Source organism: Drosophila mojavensis, unplaced genomic scaffold (genome assembly GCF_018153725.1).
Source record: "Drosophila mojavensis isolate 15081-1352.22 unplaced genomic scaffold, ASM1815372v1 contig_74, whole genome shotgun sequence".
NCBI classification, from domain to species: Eukaryota; Metazoa; Arthropoda; class Insecta; order Diptera; family Drosophilidae; genus Drosophila; species Drosophila mojavensis.
The window spans coordinates 22,254,178-22,275,230 of record NW_025318899.1 but is presented as its reverse complement, the minus strand read 5'-3'; the positions used below and the strand labels follow the sequence as shown (position 1 = coordinate 22,275,230).

Below are 21,053 nucleotides of genomic sequence, written 5' to 3'. Positions count from 1 at the left end.
ACTAGATTAAAGTCTTTGGGCTACAGAACAAATATCAAATTATCAAATATGAACATTTATGTTAGAAATCATTTCAGTTCTGTTAGGATATTACTCCAGTGAACATAAACAGATTACCTAATGTGGATAAATTTCGAAGTAAATGATCGATGCAAAAGATTTAAATCTAATATTAAATAAAAAAGAAAAATATGGAAAAATTTTGATTTTACGAATTAATTTAGCCCTGATAAAGCAACTAAAAGAAATCTATATAGTCATTTCATTTTCATGAATGAGTATAATAATCATATTATATAATGTGGATATATATCTGAAATACTCAAGTTTTATTTCTCTTACTTCAAGTTAAACAATGAAAATGTATTTTCATTATATAATAATATCACTATCAGTTAGATTTGAAAATTTGTAATAAACATAGCAATAGTAATTCAGTTCTAGAGCATCATTCGAGACTTTGTTAATATTGTGGGAAAATAGCTTTAAGGGGTTTTGTTCATTTCACATTTTGGGGTTTAATTTCCGTTGAGCACAGAATAATTTTTATGCAGCTGCCGACCCAATGTAAGGCAATAACCTGAAGAGAAGCCATTGTATATGATGAGACAGTAGGAGTGGGCAATGCAGCTAACAGCAGCTAACTCTCGTTCTCCCCCCTCCCAATCTCTCTCTTTCTCGCACACTTGCTGCCTCTATCTCGTTCTCGCTCTGCTGAGCATTTGGTAAAATTAAATGTACAGACATATTCGAGAATATTTATTTTGCTGTTGCTCTTGTTGCTGTTGTTTTTGTTGTTTTGCAGGGTAAATAAAACTCAAAACAAATGAATACAAATGTGAAATAAACTAAGTTCTGGCTAAAACGAAAGGCAGCGGACGGTGCAATCGTATACCTAGCCCCAAGCGTTGGGGGCAGCACGGCGAGTCCTGCGCAATTGCAAGGGAACTTAGCTGCTATTGCTGCTGCTGCTGCTGCTGCTGCTGCCATTATTGCTGTTATTGTTTAATATTTTTCCATGCTCATCTTTGGCTGCTGCCAACAACAATGAAGCTGGCAAAACAAAGACCCAGCTCGGGCCAGTCATTAAGGGAAATGCAGCAGGCAAGCAGCTGGAGCTCGCACTCCATGTTTATTTTGGATAGACCATTGGCATTGCTCATACGTCTCGTTAGCCGACTTGTGCTCGAAATGGAGAAGCTGCTCAAACGACTAGCCGCACAAAGCGTGGAATGGAAACGTGCTCTTTATGTAGGCAGAGCGCGTTTTAATTTACAAAGGGGCAACATCTGGTCTCGATTCAACTCCAAGTACAGTGAAGTCTTCAAAAATCGGATGGCCAAAGAGTTCTAGAAACAATTTGCTTTCGCCACTCTTGTTTGCTCTCGATTATGCAACGCCAGAGCAAGCATTCTGGTCGAGGCAGTCCCTTGTCTCGCATCCATGCGAAACTCGATCCAGCTCTGCGTCGGTCAACAATTCAGGAAGCCACCTAGAAACTAGAGAGAGCAAAATGATTTTCGTGTGTTTGTCTATGCAAAACTCATTTGCAGCAGCAGAGTGAGGCAGAGACAAAAACTCAGGTGAGAGCCCAGCAGCCCAGCAGCCCAGCAGCAAACGCAATGCATTCATTGGTTTTTTCCATCAGGGCAACAGGGCTGAAACTCGAATAGCCAATGCTAAAGCGCCTCTAGACATTGTATTTAAGGATGATATCGCTAGCACGATTCGAATTGTGTATGCTGATATAGCAATAGCAATTGGAACGTGGCTATAGCTGGATGACTGGATTCTAGTTACTGATACTGGACAGCATTGGGCACATAAAATATCAATTATTTTCGGAGCACGCTCCGCACTCGCATCGGACAATTATCTATTTCGGAATGCGTTTCACATTTAAATTCATTTCAAACCGAAAGAGCAACAACAAACCAATTACTCTCGAAATACCTGCATCACGTACAGGTGCATGCGCATAAATTTATATCCAGTGCAGGTAAATAAAGTCCGAGCATGCATATGTCATAATCGCATTCGCCTGTAAGCTAATAATTTATTACGAAAACACATTTATGCAAACGAGAGTTTATTCTACATAAGAATCTATGAAAATAAGCTAGACAAAAATGCGGGAAAAATTACATAACATATAAAAGTTAAGCCAAAATGCACGTCTGTGGTAATTAAAAAAAAAAACAAAGCTAAGCAAATAAAAAGTCTTTTTTGCTTCCAGCTACAGCTTAATTTTGCAGGGTATATGAACGACTGGTGTAACAACGAGCAAAGCCGCAAACAAGAAGTATATAACAAAGTGAAACCAACCAAGCCAAACACGCAAAATTTTGATTTGATTTTGATTTGCAGTTTCGCATAACTGAAATAGTTTGTCGACTCCGCCCCACGTCCAACCGCAAATGGAATAAAACAATGGCTGAAATCGTGTGCGTTCCACAAATATACTTTGATTTGGCTTTGCCTCAGAGTTTCGAGAACTGCTCGCTGTCCATGCTAATAGAAACCTCATCCTTCGAAAAACTTTTACCTGAGTGGAGAGGCGAATAGAAGACAAAAATTAAAACCCAAATTGAACAAAAAGTGAATAAATATGAATGAATATTTTGAGCCTTGAGCAATTTAGAATATTTATGAGCAACCATCACATTGATGCTATTTTGCTACTCGGATTTAGAGCTTTTCAAATTTCATATTTTTCAAATAGATTTTAGAGCCTCAACGAATTTTGTTGGTTGCGAGCGAGCGCAATTCTCTTTAGCTGGGGATTCAAAGAGCCAGCCGACGAACTGTTCGAGGTTACTGTTTGGGCGCCCACATTTACTGGCCATTTTTTATGGCCTCAACAGGCAGAAGCAGAAACAGGAGCAGAAGCAGGAGCTGGGCGGAGCTGTGAGAATCAGAATGGAATCAGGGATGGGAGGAATCATAAAAATAAATGAAAAAGGTCACTTTGTATTGGTTGTGAGACAATTTAACACAGGCAAATGTGTGTGCAACTGTAATTTGTGTGCCGTAGCTGCCAGCAGCAAACTTCGTACAACCCCCGCCCCGCCGCCCCGCCCGACAGACCACAACGAGCACCACACACAATGTACATATGTGGCACATAGTAAATAGTTTGTGCTTGGGATCGGCATCAGGATCGGGGAGGGGCGGTTAAATTGTTGGGGTGGCATCACTCGGCATGGAGGCGCTTGTAGCTGTTGGCTTTTCATTTGTTGTCCACACGTACATACACGAGCACACACACACACACACACGCACACACTCAGACACTCTCGTAGCTGAGCATACAGAAACAAACACAAACACAAACACCAACGCTCATAGATTTAATCCTCAACAAAGCCCACACACATGTGGCCAAATGAACATGTTAAGTTTTCAACAGCTATAAATTATTTCTTTAACCGCCTCTGCTCTTTTTTCTATATGTTAAACGATCCTAAATGAATATAATTTATTGTGGTCATTAGGACGGGCAATACGGTAATGGAGCAGCGCCAATGGCCAGCCCCACTTAGAGCCAGCAGCCTAATTTAAATGCAATCCAGGCCGCAGCACACACACGAACACGCGCATAAGCTTTATGCTAATACAAAGTGTGCCCAAAATAAATCAAATAACTTTTTTCGTGTTGAGAGCTCCGAACTAATCTCGTAATTCGAGTTGTCAAAATACTTATTCGCGGTTGTTTGTATTTAGGCATGCAATATGGGCTTTACTTGCGTGTGTTTGATGCAAGATCTTAGTTATACTTTTAAGAAGAACTGCTAAATATTGAATCAAGAAAAAATGAAAAAAGAAATACCTTTTGAAATCAAATATAAAATTTATATTCACAAAATATTTGAATAAGTACGAAAACTCTATTGAGGAGTGTTTAAAGAAGAGTTCAGACTATACTCCATGCGATATAAGTTTTTAAACATACTGCTTAAAATGGATCTATGCATAAGCAACAGGCAGCTACAAAAGTAAACGCATAATACATAATACAATAATTTTTGAAAAATAATTGTGACTACATAGATTTTAACAATCATATACAATTTTAATATATGTTATATATTTAAAAAAAAAATGTTATTTCGTTTTTTAGTTTTTTTCATTTATTTTATTTTATTTTATTATTTTTTGTTTTTTTTTTTTTTTTTGTAATTTAATTTTATTTAATTTTTATTTATTTATATATTTTATTTTTTTTTTTTTGTGCCTTTATTCTTTACGCTCACTTCGAAACTAGTTGATTTAAAACGCGTCATAAAAAACATTCTATTGCAATTGCAATTCCTTGAATACGGACATTTAAATGTATAGAGACTGTGCATGACATTGACATTATTACTTAGTAATAATCATTTGATAACTTTTATGTTGCTTAATTGCATTTATTTCATCATTTCCTATTTATATAGCAATTTAGTAAAAATAATAAGTAAATCATTAATTAAATAATTAGGTTAAAAATACAAGTCTAGACTGCATAAAATATACATGAAATTCCAATTCCTAAAATGGAGGCTTTACATTCCCAAATTTTAGGAAATATAAGTTTAGCCGGCGGTAGCTGAAAAGTAGGTACAGTAGCTTAGCGAGGGGGTGCGGGTGGTATACCCAGACCCAGCTCTCGGCAATCTGTTTAAAATGAATTAGCAAATCAGCCGTTTTTGTTGCCCTTACTTTTGCTTGCTTGATTTTATTTATTTCTATAATTTCCAAATGAAATGCCATCAGTGCATACGAAAATCAGGATATTGATTCATCAATTGACATATTTGTAAAATCTACATGTCGTCGCCAAATACACGAGGTAACTCATCATTTCAATAAAAATCAGTCCCCCATTATCGACAACCCCTCTACGCCCCTGTGTAAATGCGCCAACGGCCTGAAGTCCGAACTAAAGTGTTTTATGTGATAGATCAATGCATTTTGTCAACATCTAATCACCACGCAGCTGCTATCGCACAAAACCCGTACAAGATCTCCGTATTTAAATGTTTGATTGAAGTAAAGTGGTAACCGTCGGAATGCGAGCTTAGTCGGCGTAGGTATACCTAGCTAGCTATGTAGAGCCGCCGGTAAATGCTACAATGCCCGGTATGTATAACAGCTTGTCATCAGTATGCCCAGTATCAAGCTCTTAAGTAGGTGTCCCTGCCTTTCGACACACAAATGTGTTAATAGCATTCTGAATGCACAATCAAGCGCTGGCTGTATCGCATAAGGCGGAAGTTCTACTTCGTCCTTGTTGATGTTGCCCAGCAGCATTTACCACGCCCTGTGCAAACAATTTCGACAGCATTGGCGTCTTAAATCCCCCTTTGGTCAGCTCGAGTCCAACGCGAATTCCGACGCCACCAATCCAATCACAATAGCATCATAATTGTGGTCGCTCACATCGCAGACGGCTTTGCAGTCGCACACGACCATGGCACGTGCGAACAGCTTTTGGCATTGAGACACGCAGAAGGTGTAGAACTTCAAAAATAAACACAATTTGTAACGGAACAAGAATTCTTTTAAATTAAAATATAATGCGAAGTACAATAGTTGCTGTGCTGATATCAAGTAAATGGGAAAGCCTCATTTGAGAACTGGCTATTAATACTCGCTTAGCTGGTCATGTGAGAGAATGAGTTAATGTTGTTAAATTTTATGTATATACGATATAACTACAGCCTATCAGCCAAAATAATAATTACGACTAATAACAATTATATTCCCCAGTGATTATGCTACTACTTATATTCCTATAGAAGCTTGGTTGTCAAAGTTCAATCCACCTGAAATATATTCACTTACTTACGCTTTTGAACTCCCAGAAATAATCAGCTCGAAAATCAAATTCATATTTCTCATATTCAAATACATTAAGAATGCTCATTAAAACAGTGTTGTTTTCATATATAATTTTTAATGCAGCTCGATAGATAATATAGATAATAGATATATATGAATTCCATTTATTATTGATCAAAATATGATTTATTTATTGTTAATGTATCAACAAATTAGAGTGAAATACCATTAAAGATTATCTTAAAAAATTACTTTTAAAGTATTTCCAACCTCTTCCTATCTTCAAATAATTAAAGCACATTTAGCTACAATCAAGCCAAAAGTCTTTCTTGAATAAATATTTAAAATAAAAGGAGTTCAGAGGCAATTGTCTATGGCTATTAATATTATAGTCTATATAAGGAAAGAACCTCATAAGAATTAAATTTGAGTAGGAGCAATGTGCGAATATTACACAGCTCAATACCAATTGAATACATTCAATTATTTAGCTTTCTTAAGTTTACTTTAAACGATTGTTGACCCAAAGAGACCCTAAGTAACTCAGATTTGCACATGTTGGCAATAGAAATAATACCGTTTCTATATATAATCTTTAGCATCACGATGATCTAGCAATTTAACTAAAGTATTGTCGACTTGGCAGCGACTATTTATAGGTAATCTAAATTGGTGGAACTCGGCTCCAAATTGTTTTTTCAGCTGTTGTTTGCCAAGTCACACCATTGCTGGTATTAGTTGCTAGTAGACAACGTCGATGTCATCTTTTTGCCATGGCACAAACGGAAAGCTGCCCATTTCCACGAAAATCATCCCAGCGGCAAACGAGAACGAGCTCAAAGACGACGGCAACGGCAACGGCGACGGTTGCAAACAGTTGATTGCCAGGGCAAACATCGAACGGGCAATGGCGAGGGGCGCAGTTAGACCATGCCCATGTCGGACAGTGTAAACATACTTAAGAGAAACGAAAACACGAATTATACCGCTTTTTAACCTGCCCAGACGAGGGCACAGCCATCATGCAGTCCAAACAAGGCAGACAGACGGATAGACGGACAGCCAAGCAGCCAAGCAGCTAGGCTGGCTTATCGCAATATGCAAATGCGGTCTTCTATGGGCAAATAGACTGGGATCGGGACTGGGCCGTCCGGCTGTATAGGTAGGCAGCGCCAGGGGCAACGTGAGGTGAGAAATGAAAGACTTGAAACACAAACTCGAACTTAAACTTGAACTTGGGCGAATGCATTGCTTTCCACTGGATATTCCCGAAGGCAGCTCCGAGACGGCTAATTGCTATCGGCTCTGGGCTCTGGGCTCTGGGCTCTCGCGCATCCTCGCGCATCCTTTGTGAGCCCGCTCTGGGTGCGTCTGCCTGCTGGTAGGACGAACGCATGTGCGTTTCCGTATTCTTTGTTTATGAGTTTACAACCTCAGCCTAATTGAGGCGGGGAAATTCGCTTAGGCTGTCCATAAACTCGAATTGTTTGCAAACACAGGCAGAAAGTAGCCGTCATAAAAGTGCACAAAACGCTCCTACAATACGGTGTGGTAAATATTTAGGGCAAGGTCGCGGCCAAATAGATTGATGTCGAGTTTTCCATGTAAACCCAGCCACGAGACCAACAGCCTCTGCTTCCCAGGAACTGAAAACTGGCCGCAATCGCATTTATTAATGAAACTGCGACAGACTGCTGTTCCCTGCCATATATGAATTGAAATGACCCTAGGCTTAGCTTCATATTTTCCATACTCGTGCTGTCTCTGCTGACTGCTTTTAGATCTCAGTGGCTTACAGCACTTTTTCCCCGTTTGATTTCTTTTTATTAAGTTTCATAGTTTGTTGATTCTTCTCATTTACTCACCGACTTTATTGCCGCACTGAGTTGGGCTGTAGGCCTGTAGCCACAGTCGTGGCTCCGCAACCTATTCGACTCGACCAACAGTTCACCCCAATCCCCCAGCCCAACTGAGGCGGTCCATTGACACGCGGCGGTGGCCTGAGAAAGACGAATGCACAGCAGATCGAAACTCTTGGCCAGGCGCGTGATCTTCAAAAAGCACAAACAAGTTATAAATAATTATAAACAAAAAACCAACAGAGAGCGACAAAAATCGATAGACGCAAACAGTGTGTAATATCGATTTCTTTTCAATACACTTGGCCAATGTGGAAGGCATCTTGCATCTCATTTCTGATTACAATTCATATATATTTATGAATTAAAATCCTCTACTAAAAACAAACAGTTGAATTGAGAGATGAGACAGCATTTAACTGTTCTGTCTATAGTCGCATTGAGTTGAGTGAGTCTCTGATTCGGATGACCCCAACTTGTGGCAAGTCAGCATCATTTGACCAAAAATATATACATATGAACATGTGTACTTATATAAATTGACTTTTGCGGTTAAATGTTTACAACTCGAAATTCAGCTGAAAATTTAACAACAACAAAATATTTATGTTTTTTTTTTTTTAATACAAAAAAATAGGTATAGAGAAATGTAGTATGTGAGGCAAACCAGTTTTCGGTATAGACCAGGCAGAGAGGCAGGCCAACAACAAACAGGCATCAGGCATCGTGGAAAAAATACAAAGTTTTAATTGGTTGCGCAAACAAAAGCACAAAACGAGCGTCTAAACAAATCGAAGTCACTCGCCAGTCGGCGGTCAGCAGCAACGACAACAGTGACTGCAAAATAGGCCTCTGAGTTTATTTCGTCATTTGGAGAAAAACACTTGACGCTTAATAAGTGGCGCATGCAAAGCTCGAGAGATTCTCGCGGCTCAGGACGAGCCGTAGTGTGCTAGGAGGTCAGCCAGATATCACGATTGAGTATATTGAATGAGCGACTGGTAATACTCATGCTCATGCTCAGACTCATGCTCATGCTCATGTTCATGAATGATGTTCAAGATCGAAAACCTGAAATGAAGCTTCTACCTGCTGACCAGGTCCAAAGCGATGGCGGGCTGTAAGATCGACAGAGAGAGACTGAGACTGTGACTGAGCGTGAGAGAGAGAGAGAAGGTGTGTGTGTGTGAGTGGGAGAGGGTGATGTACGCGTTACCTGTTAGAAGGTGTGGCCAAACGAATTGCGCTCAGCGGCGATCGTCATTGATCACTGGCGAGAGCGAGACAACAAGACGTTGGCATTCGTCGACAATGGCTGGGAAAGAGTTGACTCAGCCATTGAGCCAAACGTGTAAACAAGATGGCATGGCATGGGCAACAACTCGGCCAAAGAGAAATAGAGGTAACATCTCGCACAGCGACTGCTCGCATACCAAAACGCAAGCACGGCTTGTGATGGTTGAACAAATTAGCACCGACCATCAATCATTAGCTAGGGAACGGTGGCAACGCAAACAACGTATTCGACGGCGGCCCAAACTCGACGACGGCAACTCGAAAAGTCCCACAAAAGAATTCGGCGCAAGCGTTGATCGATTCTCTATTCCTTCTGCAGTCTGATTAATCGGTATCTGTGAACTACTTTTGAGGTGTGGACGGGATCCATAAATCGAAAAACTCGAAAAAGAAAACTATTTAAATAATTGCGTTCGCGATTGTGTCTGCTGTGTGTGACTTAGTGCGTGATACAAAAAGCTGATAACACCTAATCTATTATTAGCTCCTCAAGGGATTACAAGAACAAGCACCGCCGGTGCGAACCGGACAATATTCACAAATTATGTAAGTTTGTATCCAAATATTTACTTAAAGTGCAGGCCAAGGAAATTTGATGAAATTTAGTAACCCTAAATCAATAAAATTCGATCGCCTTCTGCCGAGTCCGAATCTGACTTCATAATAGATATACCACATATTTTAAAGGAATTCTAGTCCAATATACGAACACACTTTTCGAACTGTTATATCCAGATTAGTGGTTTGAGATTTCGATTCAATATTTCAACAACCTGCAAAATGTACATATGTAGAGCCCAATAATTGGTTACTAAAATGAAAAATATAGGATAAAGCTGCTGATCAACTTATTTTACTTTTTTAAATGGCAATCACAACGAACAAATGCTATATAAGCAGAAAAATTGTCATAGTAAGTCAAAACAAATATATAATAAATAAAATATAAAATATATATATACTACATATGTATATACTCTTTGCCAAAAAGAAATCGAAAATGTCATTTTAATTCAGCTTTTGGTTAGGACAATATCAAAGTTGCCATCAATCTCTTACTATATCTTACACTATCCAAATCGTAACAGTTGTACACAAAACCATTCACCCAAAAAATGTTTGGAAACGCCCTATCAAGAGTGGAAAGTTGGAGTTACTATTTTCTTATACCCACTTAAAATGGGGAAATCAGGATACGGCTTAGTTGAAATGTATGTAATAGGCAGAAGGAGGCGGGGCAGACCCCACAAAGTATATATATTCTTGATCAGGCCGACGAGCTGAGTCGATTTAGTCTCCTGTCTATCCGTTTGCCCGTATCGTCGATCTCAAGTGATCTAAAAGCTAGAAACCTGTTTTTGTTTGGTATTTCAATTGCTTTTTTACAATTTTTATTTGAAAATTTTCATTGCTTTCCATAATACCTAAACATTGGCATTTGTTGCGAACATGAGTCCGAGTCCTTTGGAAGTAAAATTTAAGTTCATAAATTCATTTTACTCACTTAGTACTTAATGCTTTATTTCAATAGTTAAAGATTAAATAGTCTGTCAACTTATGTATCTAAATTCAATAAATATAAAAACGGCAATTTAGAGCATAGAAACTTCTATTGACATTATAAACTTTTGATGGTGATTTTGTAAACAAATCTATGGATCTTGAAGGTTATACTGTTATTCCCTCACTTTCTTGATTTCCCCAGTGGCATTTATGCAAGCACTGCATATTCAATATTGCTATAATAAGTATAATACTGGACTGTTCCCTGCATATTCAAGAATATTAGAATACCCAACATACCCCATATTTCATATATCATCAAATATAGTAAGTTTTTGTTTTTATTTTAAATTGTCAAAGCGTAGTACTTTGGTATGTATTTTTACCGATATTTATTTGTAGTAATATATTTTTATTACTTTCGGGCAACGGAAAGTATTCGATATGCAAATTTTCAGTTGACAAGCATATTTAAATAAACGTGTGAAAATCAAACATTTAACCAAACACAATTGCCAAGTGCCGAAAATTCACAAAACACAAAATTTGACACCCGAATCGCAGTCAACACTCGGTTGGCTGGTGGCACTTCAGCGCCGCCTAAATGAAACCAGCAAGTGACAATAGCTCATCTTAATGATCCTAATAATAACTCTAATAATATAAAACAGCAGCGCCATCGCGCCATCGGCCCACGCGACTCTGCCAAGTTGGCTGCTGGCTGCTGGCGGTTGGCAGTTGGCAGTTGGCAGCTGTGGACTGGCCTAATGTTCACACGCAAATTAGGAGGGACATAAGAATTTGCTGGTGCCGCCGACACGACCGCAGGCATTTTAATCGGCCCGGCCCGGCCCGGCCCGGCTCAGCGCGGCTCGGCAACAACAATAGCTGGGACCCACGCCGGGGCGGCCCGTTTAGCTATGCTAACCAATTACGACGCATGTGAAAATTATCCTATTAAATACAAATCAAAAGAACCAAGGAAATTCCTCCCCGCTCTGCTGTGTCATCGCCATACGCCATACGCCTTACGTCGTACGTCGTACGTCTTCGAGCTGCCGAGTTTAGTACTTGACAAATGCTTACTAATTAATTACAGTTTGTACAATATTTTAGTATGCGTCTCATAAAGTGCGTTTATCAGTGACGCCTCGTTGGCGGAGGCGAAGGCGCAAAGTGTGCAGAAAACAAAAGTGCGATAATATGTGAGTCTTTGACTGCCACGCCCATCCAAAACAGCAGCCCTGACAGCCCTGATAGCCCTGTCCAGCTCATGTCGCACTCCTGCTGACCGAACCGCACTCGCTTCACAGGCAGCAGCCAAATTAAAATGGGTTTTCGGGTTTATTTTCATGTAAAATGAAGTGTGAAATTTAGCGAATCCGTTTAATCGCGTCCGATAAGCTACTAGACTGTCAGAGTGTCCGACAGCCAATGCCACTGCGAGTGCCACTGCCACTGCCACTGCCACTTCCTCTGCGATTGCCACCCGCCAGCAGCGGTTAGAGTCAACGTGTCCTGGTCAGGTGTCAGGCCCAATAGATGTGAAATTTTAATTTATATCGCAGTATTTATTATTAACAAGCGAATTATCCACTCTAAAAAAAGACCATATAGAACTTATTTATCGCTAAATACTCTTGCATGTTAGGATGCTTCACTTCCGAAAGTCTTTAACAAAGTTCCCATAAAATTATTATATTTCGCATTTAAGAGCTCTGCAAACAGAAAAAAAGACGTGTTGTTGGCTTGGAGTACTGCTCAAACAAACCTCGTAATTGTTAATTAATTTATAATTACACGCTCGTTCGACTGGAAAATTTGCCAGCCTCACATATTTTCCATGGGCTGAGCGCATGCAATTTCCCGACTAACCAATATTTGGTTAGGGTTTTCATTAAAAAAATTGTTTCTTTTGTGAAATTCATTTTATAGGTAAATTCAAATCGAGTTGAACAACTTTAATATATTTACATATTATTCGTGTTAATATTATCATTATATTATTTTTTATATCAATATTTCTATACATTTTCATTCACATTTGTTTCTTTTCGTAAATAACTCTCCTGCTATTTGAATATATTTTACAAATTGAACGTTTACAGACGTGACTTCACTGCAAATATATATTTGGAAAAGTCAGCTTTTAGTATCTATACGAATCCAACTCAAATCTGCCATTTTTTTAAGATATACAAATAGAATTGAACACAAGCAATTACTAACACGCAGATTCAAGCCTTTTGCTTTATATTGAGGATATACATATACATGAATATATATATCTATATATAGTTATATACGCGTGTGTGTATGTGCATGGGGTACACGAAATGGTCTGAGCAAACATCAAAGTCACGAAATCATTCAAAAATCAACATCGCAAAGTGGATGGGGAAAAAGTCCGACCAAAAGCGTCATGGCAGCCATCAAATGTTAAGTTAAAGTACATAGACAAACACGAACGCACAGACGTAGGCACACACACACACACACACACAGCGCAGCACAGACACAAAGCGGAACACACACACAGACACGTGTTCCGATGGCACACAAAAACGGCTTTTCATTAGGCCCACTGTTGGAGCGGTGCGAACTGATGTGGAATACAACCCAAATCTCCAATGCCTGCACAGACATACACACACATATATGTGTATACACATACATATGTATATATTCTGTAATTTAAGTGGAGATATATATAGGTATTAGTGCGTTAGAATAACTATGAATAGGGAATTAAATTATAGATCACATCTAGCACATTTAACTGAACTCGAAATACGTTTTACTACGCCGGAATGGATGTTAGCCAACAACGGGCCGAAATTAGCGTACGGAATCAGTGTTTGTGTTTCGGGATCTCTGCCCATCAAATTAGTGAATTGATGGTGTTGTTGCGTGTGCGTGTAACGGGCACATTGACACCCTCTTATCATTGGCGTATTTCAATCAGAGTTTCGGCGAACAGCATCAAATTACGGATACATATTTAACGAATGAGCAACATATTTCATTTCATAGGCTCATGGAAAATTGAATATAAATCAAAGGGAACGACAGATTGGGTTAGATTCAGTGGAACAATGGCTTGTTATATAGTATTGAACAATATCCCGAGCATATATAAAATACTTCCAGCTTGGCCATAAAAATCCTAGGCAAATCTAGCCGGGGTCAGAGTTCGGGTGCTGCTCCACCGTCGGCATTTCACCTCCAATAAAAACAAACAAAACAATTAATACATTTTGTTAATTTATGATTACAAAACATTGCGAGAAACACTTTCAGTGCCAGGCCAGAATTTAGACATCACCGAGCAGACTTAAAGCGTATGTCTCTTCTGTTCGCCGCCGCGTTTACAATCCGGGCTCTGTGCCGGGGCCGGGGCCGGGGCCGAGCCGAGACCTAGCCATAAGAATGGAATACGTAAAAAGGCAGCGACTGTGATGCTGCGATGCTGCGATGCCGGAGTAAACAGAGGTGTTTGTTACTGTTGCCACGGCCATAAATAAAAAGGGTGCCCGCTGTTTATGGCCAAACAGCCAACCAGCCAACCTGCCAGCCAACCGGCCAGCCAGACAGCCAGCCAGACAGCCAGCCAACCGGCCAGCATCCAAGTGCGCGCTTGAGATTCGAGGTTCGGGCGTTCCGAGACCTGAGTCGGACTCTGAGTTTGAATTGGAGTCTCAGACATGGGCAAGGCATAGCTAAAGTGTGCAATATAATTAAAAGCCGACAACAGACGTCGACCGACCATTCTTCTAATGCGCCCGGGACAGTGCTGTAAAACTGTATAAAGTGCTGAGATGAGCCGACGCGTCGCCCGGGTCGCTTAGCCCGACGGTCTTTGATGTAAATCCAATTGCGCTGGGCCACATGGCGGTATTCATATAACTGAAATTCTCTAGTTTTATCTTTACTAACTGGTTACATTTACAGTCTATTACGAACCTATGACAGAGCTATGGAGCATAGCTCAGTTTAATAACAATCAGTGGGAATAAACAATTATCAAATTATATCAAATTAATCTGAACCAACACACTTTTGTGAAAGTCTGTTTAAATTAAATTTCTAATAAATTGAAAGCATGGAAACTTACAATTAAACATAAATAGAAACTCAAAATATTACATATAAATAAACAAAAAAATCATTGGGATTAATCAAATCAAATTATTTTAATAAAAAGAAAATTTTTTAGAGTATAAAAAAAAGAGCAAGCAATGAAAATATTTCATTCTGATTATAGTTTTAGCTAAAAAAATTTCCCATTGTTTACATTAAACCTGATTGCAAATAAAACTTACAATTAAACATAAATAAAAACTGAAAATATTACAAGGAAGTCATTAGGCTTAAATAATCAAATTATATTAAAAAGAAAATTGTTTAGAGTGTAAAAAAAAGTGCAAGCAATGAAAATATACTCATTATTAATTTGTTCACATTTAATTATACACTTTCTGTTTGTGAACTCTAAGATATTTTTCAATTTGAATGCTCAAACCTGACCGTTTTCTCTGTTATCATAATTGAACTCTAATGAAATGTATCAGAACTTCATAAAAGCATATAATAGAAAAATATTTTATTGTAAAATCAAACACCCGCTTTAATTATCATTTTCTCACTATCGCTATATTATATCAGTTTAATATAATAGCTTAAAACAATACTCTAGAAAGATTCGATTCATTATTATACGTTCATTGATTAATATGTATAATAAATAAGCATTAAAATGTGTATATTATATATATTCTATTAATGATATTATTTTTATCAACTTACTAAGGTTCGTGTTTGGCTTATCGATAATTTGATTTGAGCCCTAATATGTAGTTCATATTATATTTTTCACTTATAGCATTATTTTTATGCAATACAATTAAATATTTTTAATAAAATTGTATATATTAAACGTATATGGAAAATATTTATTTCAGGGCCCAAATCGAATTATAGATAAGCCAAACATGAATATTTTGTATATTACAAAATTCTTTAGTGCATAAAAATATTTATATTAAATTTTAAGCTACTCGCAATATAAGTTTTACTTTTCGCATAGAGAAGGGCTATAGAAAAATATTTTTTTTAAATGCTTAACACAAAAAAAGTTAAAGAAAATAATATAAAAACCTTGTCTGAGCTATATTGAGCAACAGCTCGACAGCCCACAATCAAGTCGAGCACTAAATTGAATTTTTGGAAGTTTGATTGGCAAACTGTGAAGCTAACTTTTAGAATTGTTGTCGTGCTCTTCTGGTTGAATTGGCTGAGCCATTGGATTAATTGAGCAGTTCTTCTATCGACTTTTATGAAGTGCATTGCTAACAGGTGTAAAATGTTGTATTCTTGCAGTTGACATGACCACGTCGCACATCTTGTCCGCCGTGGATCCCACAACCGGACTAAATGGAAATGTGGCAGCTGGAGGTAGCGGCGCTGGTGGCAACGGTGCTGGTGGTGGCAATGGAGCTGGAAGTGATTCGCCCTCTCCACATCACGCAGGCCACAATGGACATGGACACGGACATGGGCATGGGCATGGACATGGACATGGGCTAGGGGTCAGCGGCAGTTCAGTTGCATTGAGCTCAGCTGGCGGCGGAGGCGGCGGACATCGCATTGTCGGCGGCGCGGGCAGCCCCAATGAACTGGATCGCAATCTCCGCGTCTCGCTGGATGATCGAGAGCTCTGGCTGCGCTTTCAAAATCTAACCAACGAGATGATCGTCACCAAAAATGGCAGGTGAGTTGCATATGACTCAAGGGCGACCGGGTTGGATGGGTGGCTCGGCCCGCGCTCGGCCCTTATTTTGGGCAGAGCAACGTGTTAAATGGAAGTTAACGTAGCCAACGGCTTCGGCTCGCAGTGCATTTTGTTTTCCTATGCAAATTGGCAATGAGTTTTTTTTGTTTTTGCGCATTTGGTTTAGAGCTGCAATGATTTTTCCAGTGCTGCTGTTTGCACCTTATAATGAAGCGTTAACGTTTCCACAGATCCACAGTTACATATATGTAGACAGGTAGACATACGAACAGCTCCAGTTTGTAAAAAATACCTCAAAATATTTACTCAGCTACAGGTGCATATATACGCAAATATATTTATTTGTATACTGAATATGTCTATGGAAATATATATATATATTTATATAATAATATGTATATATATAAAATATATACATTATATACTATATATCGTGTGTGAAACGCGCTTAGAACTTGGAACTAACCGCCCCGGTCTCTGGTCTCTGGTCTCTGCTCGCTGTCGTTCGGTCTCCGGTGCCGGACAGGTGCTAATTAACGCGGCCCGGCAACAGCCGCCATCTTGTACTAATTGTTGTGGAACAGTGCGCGGACGGCGCGTTTCAATATTTGTCCGAAACTGGCATCGGCACCGACACCGAGATACAGAAACACCGACGGGGCCATGCAAAGAGAAAGAGTGATAGAGAGAGGGATAGAGAGGGAGAGCGAGAGAGGGAAGCGAACCTATCCAAGTTGCTTTACAGAGTACACCCTGGCATGGAATCTAGGCAAATAGTGAGCAAAGGCAAAGCCAAAGCCAAAGCCAAGAATTATGAAATGAAAATGGAAAATCTGTGGCATTCACCTGTCTATTTGCCTATAGAATATTCACAGCTTTATAACTGTTAAAAGCAGCCAATTTAATTGCGAACCTCGGCTCGCTTTGTGTTCTTTCTTTCATTTTCGCAGGAGAATGTTTCCGGTTGTGAAAATCAGTGCCTCCGGCCTGGATCCGGCTGCCATGTACACGGTCTTACTTGAATTCGTGCAGGTCGATACCCATCGCTGGAAGTACGTGAATGGTGAATGGGTATGTGAATGAAACTATTTGCAAAATATCTCAACTACAGCTTGGCATAGACGAATGAGCGAATGGGCGAATGGGCGGGGCATTGACGGAAAAGTTGTTTAAATTGAGCTGGAAATTAAACATGGAATACAGAATGGCATGAACAATGCGTTGCGTATAAATTGCATGAAATTAAACAGAGAATTTAAGGAATAATTTATATGATATACAAATTGAGAATATAAAATTATGAATAGTTTCGCTGCTTTAGTCTAATAAGAAAACATAAATTTAATTTTTAGCTACATTTTTTATTTAATTGTACTAAACTTCATAAAGCAACTTTGCAATTAATTTATTTTATAATCAAAATTTACAAATTCAGAATATTATATGGCCTTCTAGACCTATGTTGCTTGACAATTCTCTAAATCAAAACATTTTAAACTATTTAGCTCTATGTAAGTCATGCAAAATGTTTGTCCTGCCAAATATAGTGAACGACCTTGCATACTCTAATTTAATAAATAAGTACACAAGACATAAATAACTTGGGCCGAAACTAATCAAATTTGGACTTCCGCTTCCCGTACACATTTGGGAATTATTAATTGACAGAAGTTTATTGAACGTGGGCCGTTTAGCTTTTATGCAAAGCAAACTACATACAAAACATATTGATTAAATTAAATAAGTTATTCAGAGAAATATTCAGAGATTGAATATAACAACAATAAATTTGTAGCATAAGCTTTTCATGAATATTAAAAAATGTTCAAGGAAAGAGAAGATTGGCACCATGATTCGATTATCTTCATAGCACTTGAATAGGTAGAGCCTTTATGAGTAGATTATCTTCGTAATTTAAGACTTCATTTACTCTCTTCAGGAATACTAACTTTCCATTTTGCTCAATAGGTGCCTGGTGGCAAGGCAGAGGTGCCTCCCTCGAATCCCATATATGTGCATCCCGAGTCACCGAATTTCGGAGCCCACTGGATGAAGGAGCCGATTTCATTTGCCAAAGTCAAGCTGACAAACAAGACCAATGGCAATGGTCAGGTAAGGATCGACAGCAAGCAACCTTCAAAGAACCCATAAAATAACCTTCTGTTGCTGCTCCTGCACAGATAATGCTGAACTCCTTGCACAAGTACGAGCCGCGCGTTCATCTGGTGCGAGTGGGCTCCGAGCAGCGCCATGTAGTCACCTACCCGTTCCCCGAGACTCAGTTCATTGCGGTGACAGCGTATCAGAACGAGGAGGTCACTTCACTCAAGATCAAGTACAATCCATTCGCAAAGGCCTTTCTAGATGCTAAGGAGCGTCCCGACACGCTCTACCCCCACGACACCCACTATGGCTGGCTCATACCCCCGCCCACGCACTACACGAGCGCCGCAGCGGTTGCCGCACCACCGCCACCGCTCTCCATGGCACAGACACACGCCCTAGTGGCACCGCCGTCTGCAACCTCCGCCTCGGGCAACGGCTCAGCCAGCTGCGATCGCTATGGTCGCTCCCTTTCCACTCGCAGCTCGGCGCCCAATCGCTCGACGCCCTACAGTCGGCCGCGCGTCGTCTCTGGCTCCGGCTCGAATGGAAGCGCAAATGCCTCATCTTCCTCGCCGCAGCCACCTTCTGCTCCGCAAACACCCACCAGTCTCCAGTCGTCCATTGGCTCGGTCAGCACCAGCAGCGGCACCAACACAAGCGCCAGCGGCAGCAGCGGCGTCACTGGCTGCTTCAGCAGTTCCTATTCGCAGTCTGGCTTCGTGCCCGTGGAGGCGAGCTCGACTGCATCGGTATTCTCGTATCCCACCAGCTGGCAGAGCAACAGCAACTACTGGAGTCCGACCAGCGTACCCGGTCCCATGCCCGTGAGCGTGTGCAGCAGCCGCAATATATGTAAGTAATGCGAGATGACCCTTAATGGAACTCCTATTTATCCCTCTATCGCGATTACCCCTCTTTAGCCACACACAATTCGCCATCACCCACGAATGGCTCGCCCAGCTATACGACCCCATCGCCTGGCTACACAATACACCACCTGACACCGCATAGCCACCAGTACAACATGTCCCAATCGGATCTCTACGCGAGTGGAGCAGCCTGCTCGAGCTCTCCGCAAACCTACGGTGCACCTGCACACCAGGTCTACCATCCGACGCCCACCTCACCCACCCACCAGCTGTACCCGAACGTGCTGAACGCACCCTCGGCGCTGAGCTACCCGACCAGTGGCTGGCACAACGGCTCCGGCGCCGAGTACGGGCTCTACCAGAACGCGGCCGCAGCCTATTATCAGCCGGAGTATATACCGCTCGAGATAGGGTAAGTGATTGGGGAGCCAGTTGCGCCGCGAACTCTACACTTATATCGCTAAAGTAGCTATCAATGATTCCACTCTCGAATCGCGAAATACGTTACAGCTATGCCACCCATCCGCTGGAGCCCGTGGACGTAACGAAGACGCTCGATGAGTCACAGTCCGCCATGTACAAGCCAACGGAGGAGCAGACCTCGGTCATCACACTGGAGTGCGCCAGTGCCAATGGTCTGAAGAGCGCCCACAATCACAGCAACGACATCAAGCTGGAGTCTCTCGACCACAACGTGGATCGGAGCACCATTCCCCACGTGCCCTTGCCCGTCTCCTTGCCCGTGCCCAGCTCCCTGCCAGCAGGAGTGCCCACGTCCGTGGTCACAGCTGTGACTGCCGACACTTGGACACCGCTAACACCGCCCCAAAGCACTCTGCAGTGATGCTCAGCTAATTACACAAAAAGAAGAAGAGGAAGAAGAAAAACAATATAAACAATATATATAGCCACTGCACCGCCCCAGCCTTTAGACGCATGTTCCCTACTTGGATAAATCGAGTAATTGAATTAACTATTAAGACCCCTTTTTAAGTAGCACAGCATGCAAAGTGCACTGTAGTAAATGTTTTCGTACTTTAAGTTGAGTTTCTCGAAAGTTTTTATTGATTTATCTGTAAACAACAAATTATATATATATATATATGTATACATACTCTCTACAATATTATCAAAATTCGAGTTCGCTGGAATTCCCATAAAATTTAATTATAAATTAAATATTTGTAGGTAACACAAAGTAATAGTTAATTGGTTTATGCACTTTTATGGCCACAATGGGGCCAACAAATGAGAATGAAATATTTGTTTTTATCGATTAGAGATTGGAGAGATGCCATGGATTACCCCTAAAATTGGCATTAGTTTTGATTAGTGTCCGAAGCGAGAGCAGATACAAACTTTGGCCATAGCTAATTAAGCTTAGCGTATTGTTTGAGTCAAAGGCGAACTCAGCTCCTCCACAAAACTAGTTTGCAACTACCCGAAAAACAATAGAGCCCTCAAACGCATTGAGACCTGCATGGAAGCAGCCGCAAAATGTTATCCGGGCAGCAATCTGGCAGCTTCAGGAGCAGCAATCCATGAAGCCATGAGCACACCAAATGCACCACAAAGGAACGTGATGATAATGAGTTGAATTGTAAACGTTCACGTACACATGTATGCATGTATGTCTGTATGTGTGTGTGTGTGTGGACTCTAGAAAGTGCAAAGTGGAAAGTTGAAAGTAATGGCAACTGAATGTGCCACCATTAGAATTGAATAGCTGGACAGCATAGCACACACAGCAGAGCATGAACAGCAGCAGGAGCAGCAGCAGCAGGAGCCGCAGCATCTGCACTGCTG

General features: G+C 40.5%; 2 protein-coding genes across 3 annotated transcripts in view; one reads left to right on the top strand and one right to left on the bottom strand.

The window, feature by feature from the left end:
* The window catches only part of LOC6583325, a 92,189-nt gene that overhangs the window by 69,377 nt on the left and 1,759 nt on the right, over positions 1–21,053 (bottom strand). The window lies entirely within an intron of this gene.
* On the top strand, positions 9,006–20,361 carry LOC6583317 (T-related protein). 2 transcript variants are annotated; one of them, XM_015162813.3, is made up of 7 exons: positions 9,006–9,524; positions 15,861–16,251; positions 17,223–17,343; positions 18,241–18,384; positions 18,453–19,230; positions 19,299–19,659; positions 19,717–19,809. In XM_015162813.3, exons 2-7 carry the CDS (start codon positions 15,866–15,868, stop codon positions 19,724–19,726), a joined length of 1,800 nt encoding a protein of 599 aa, XP_015018299.1. In that variant the 5' UTR covers positions 9,006–9,524; positions 15,861–15,865; the 3' UTR covers positions 19,727–19,809. The 2 variants fall into 2 exon arrangements, with proteins under 2 accessions (XP_015018299.1, XP_015018297.1); XM_015162811.3 differs by having other exon boundaries at positions 9,014–9,524; positions 19,758–20,361.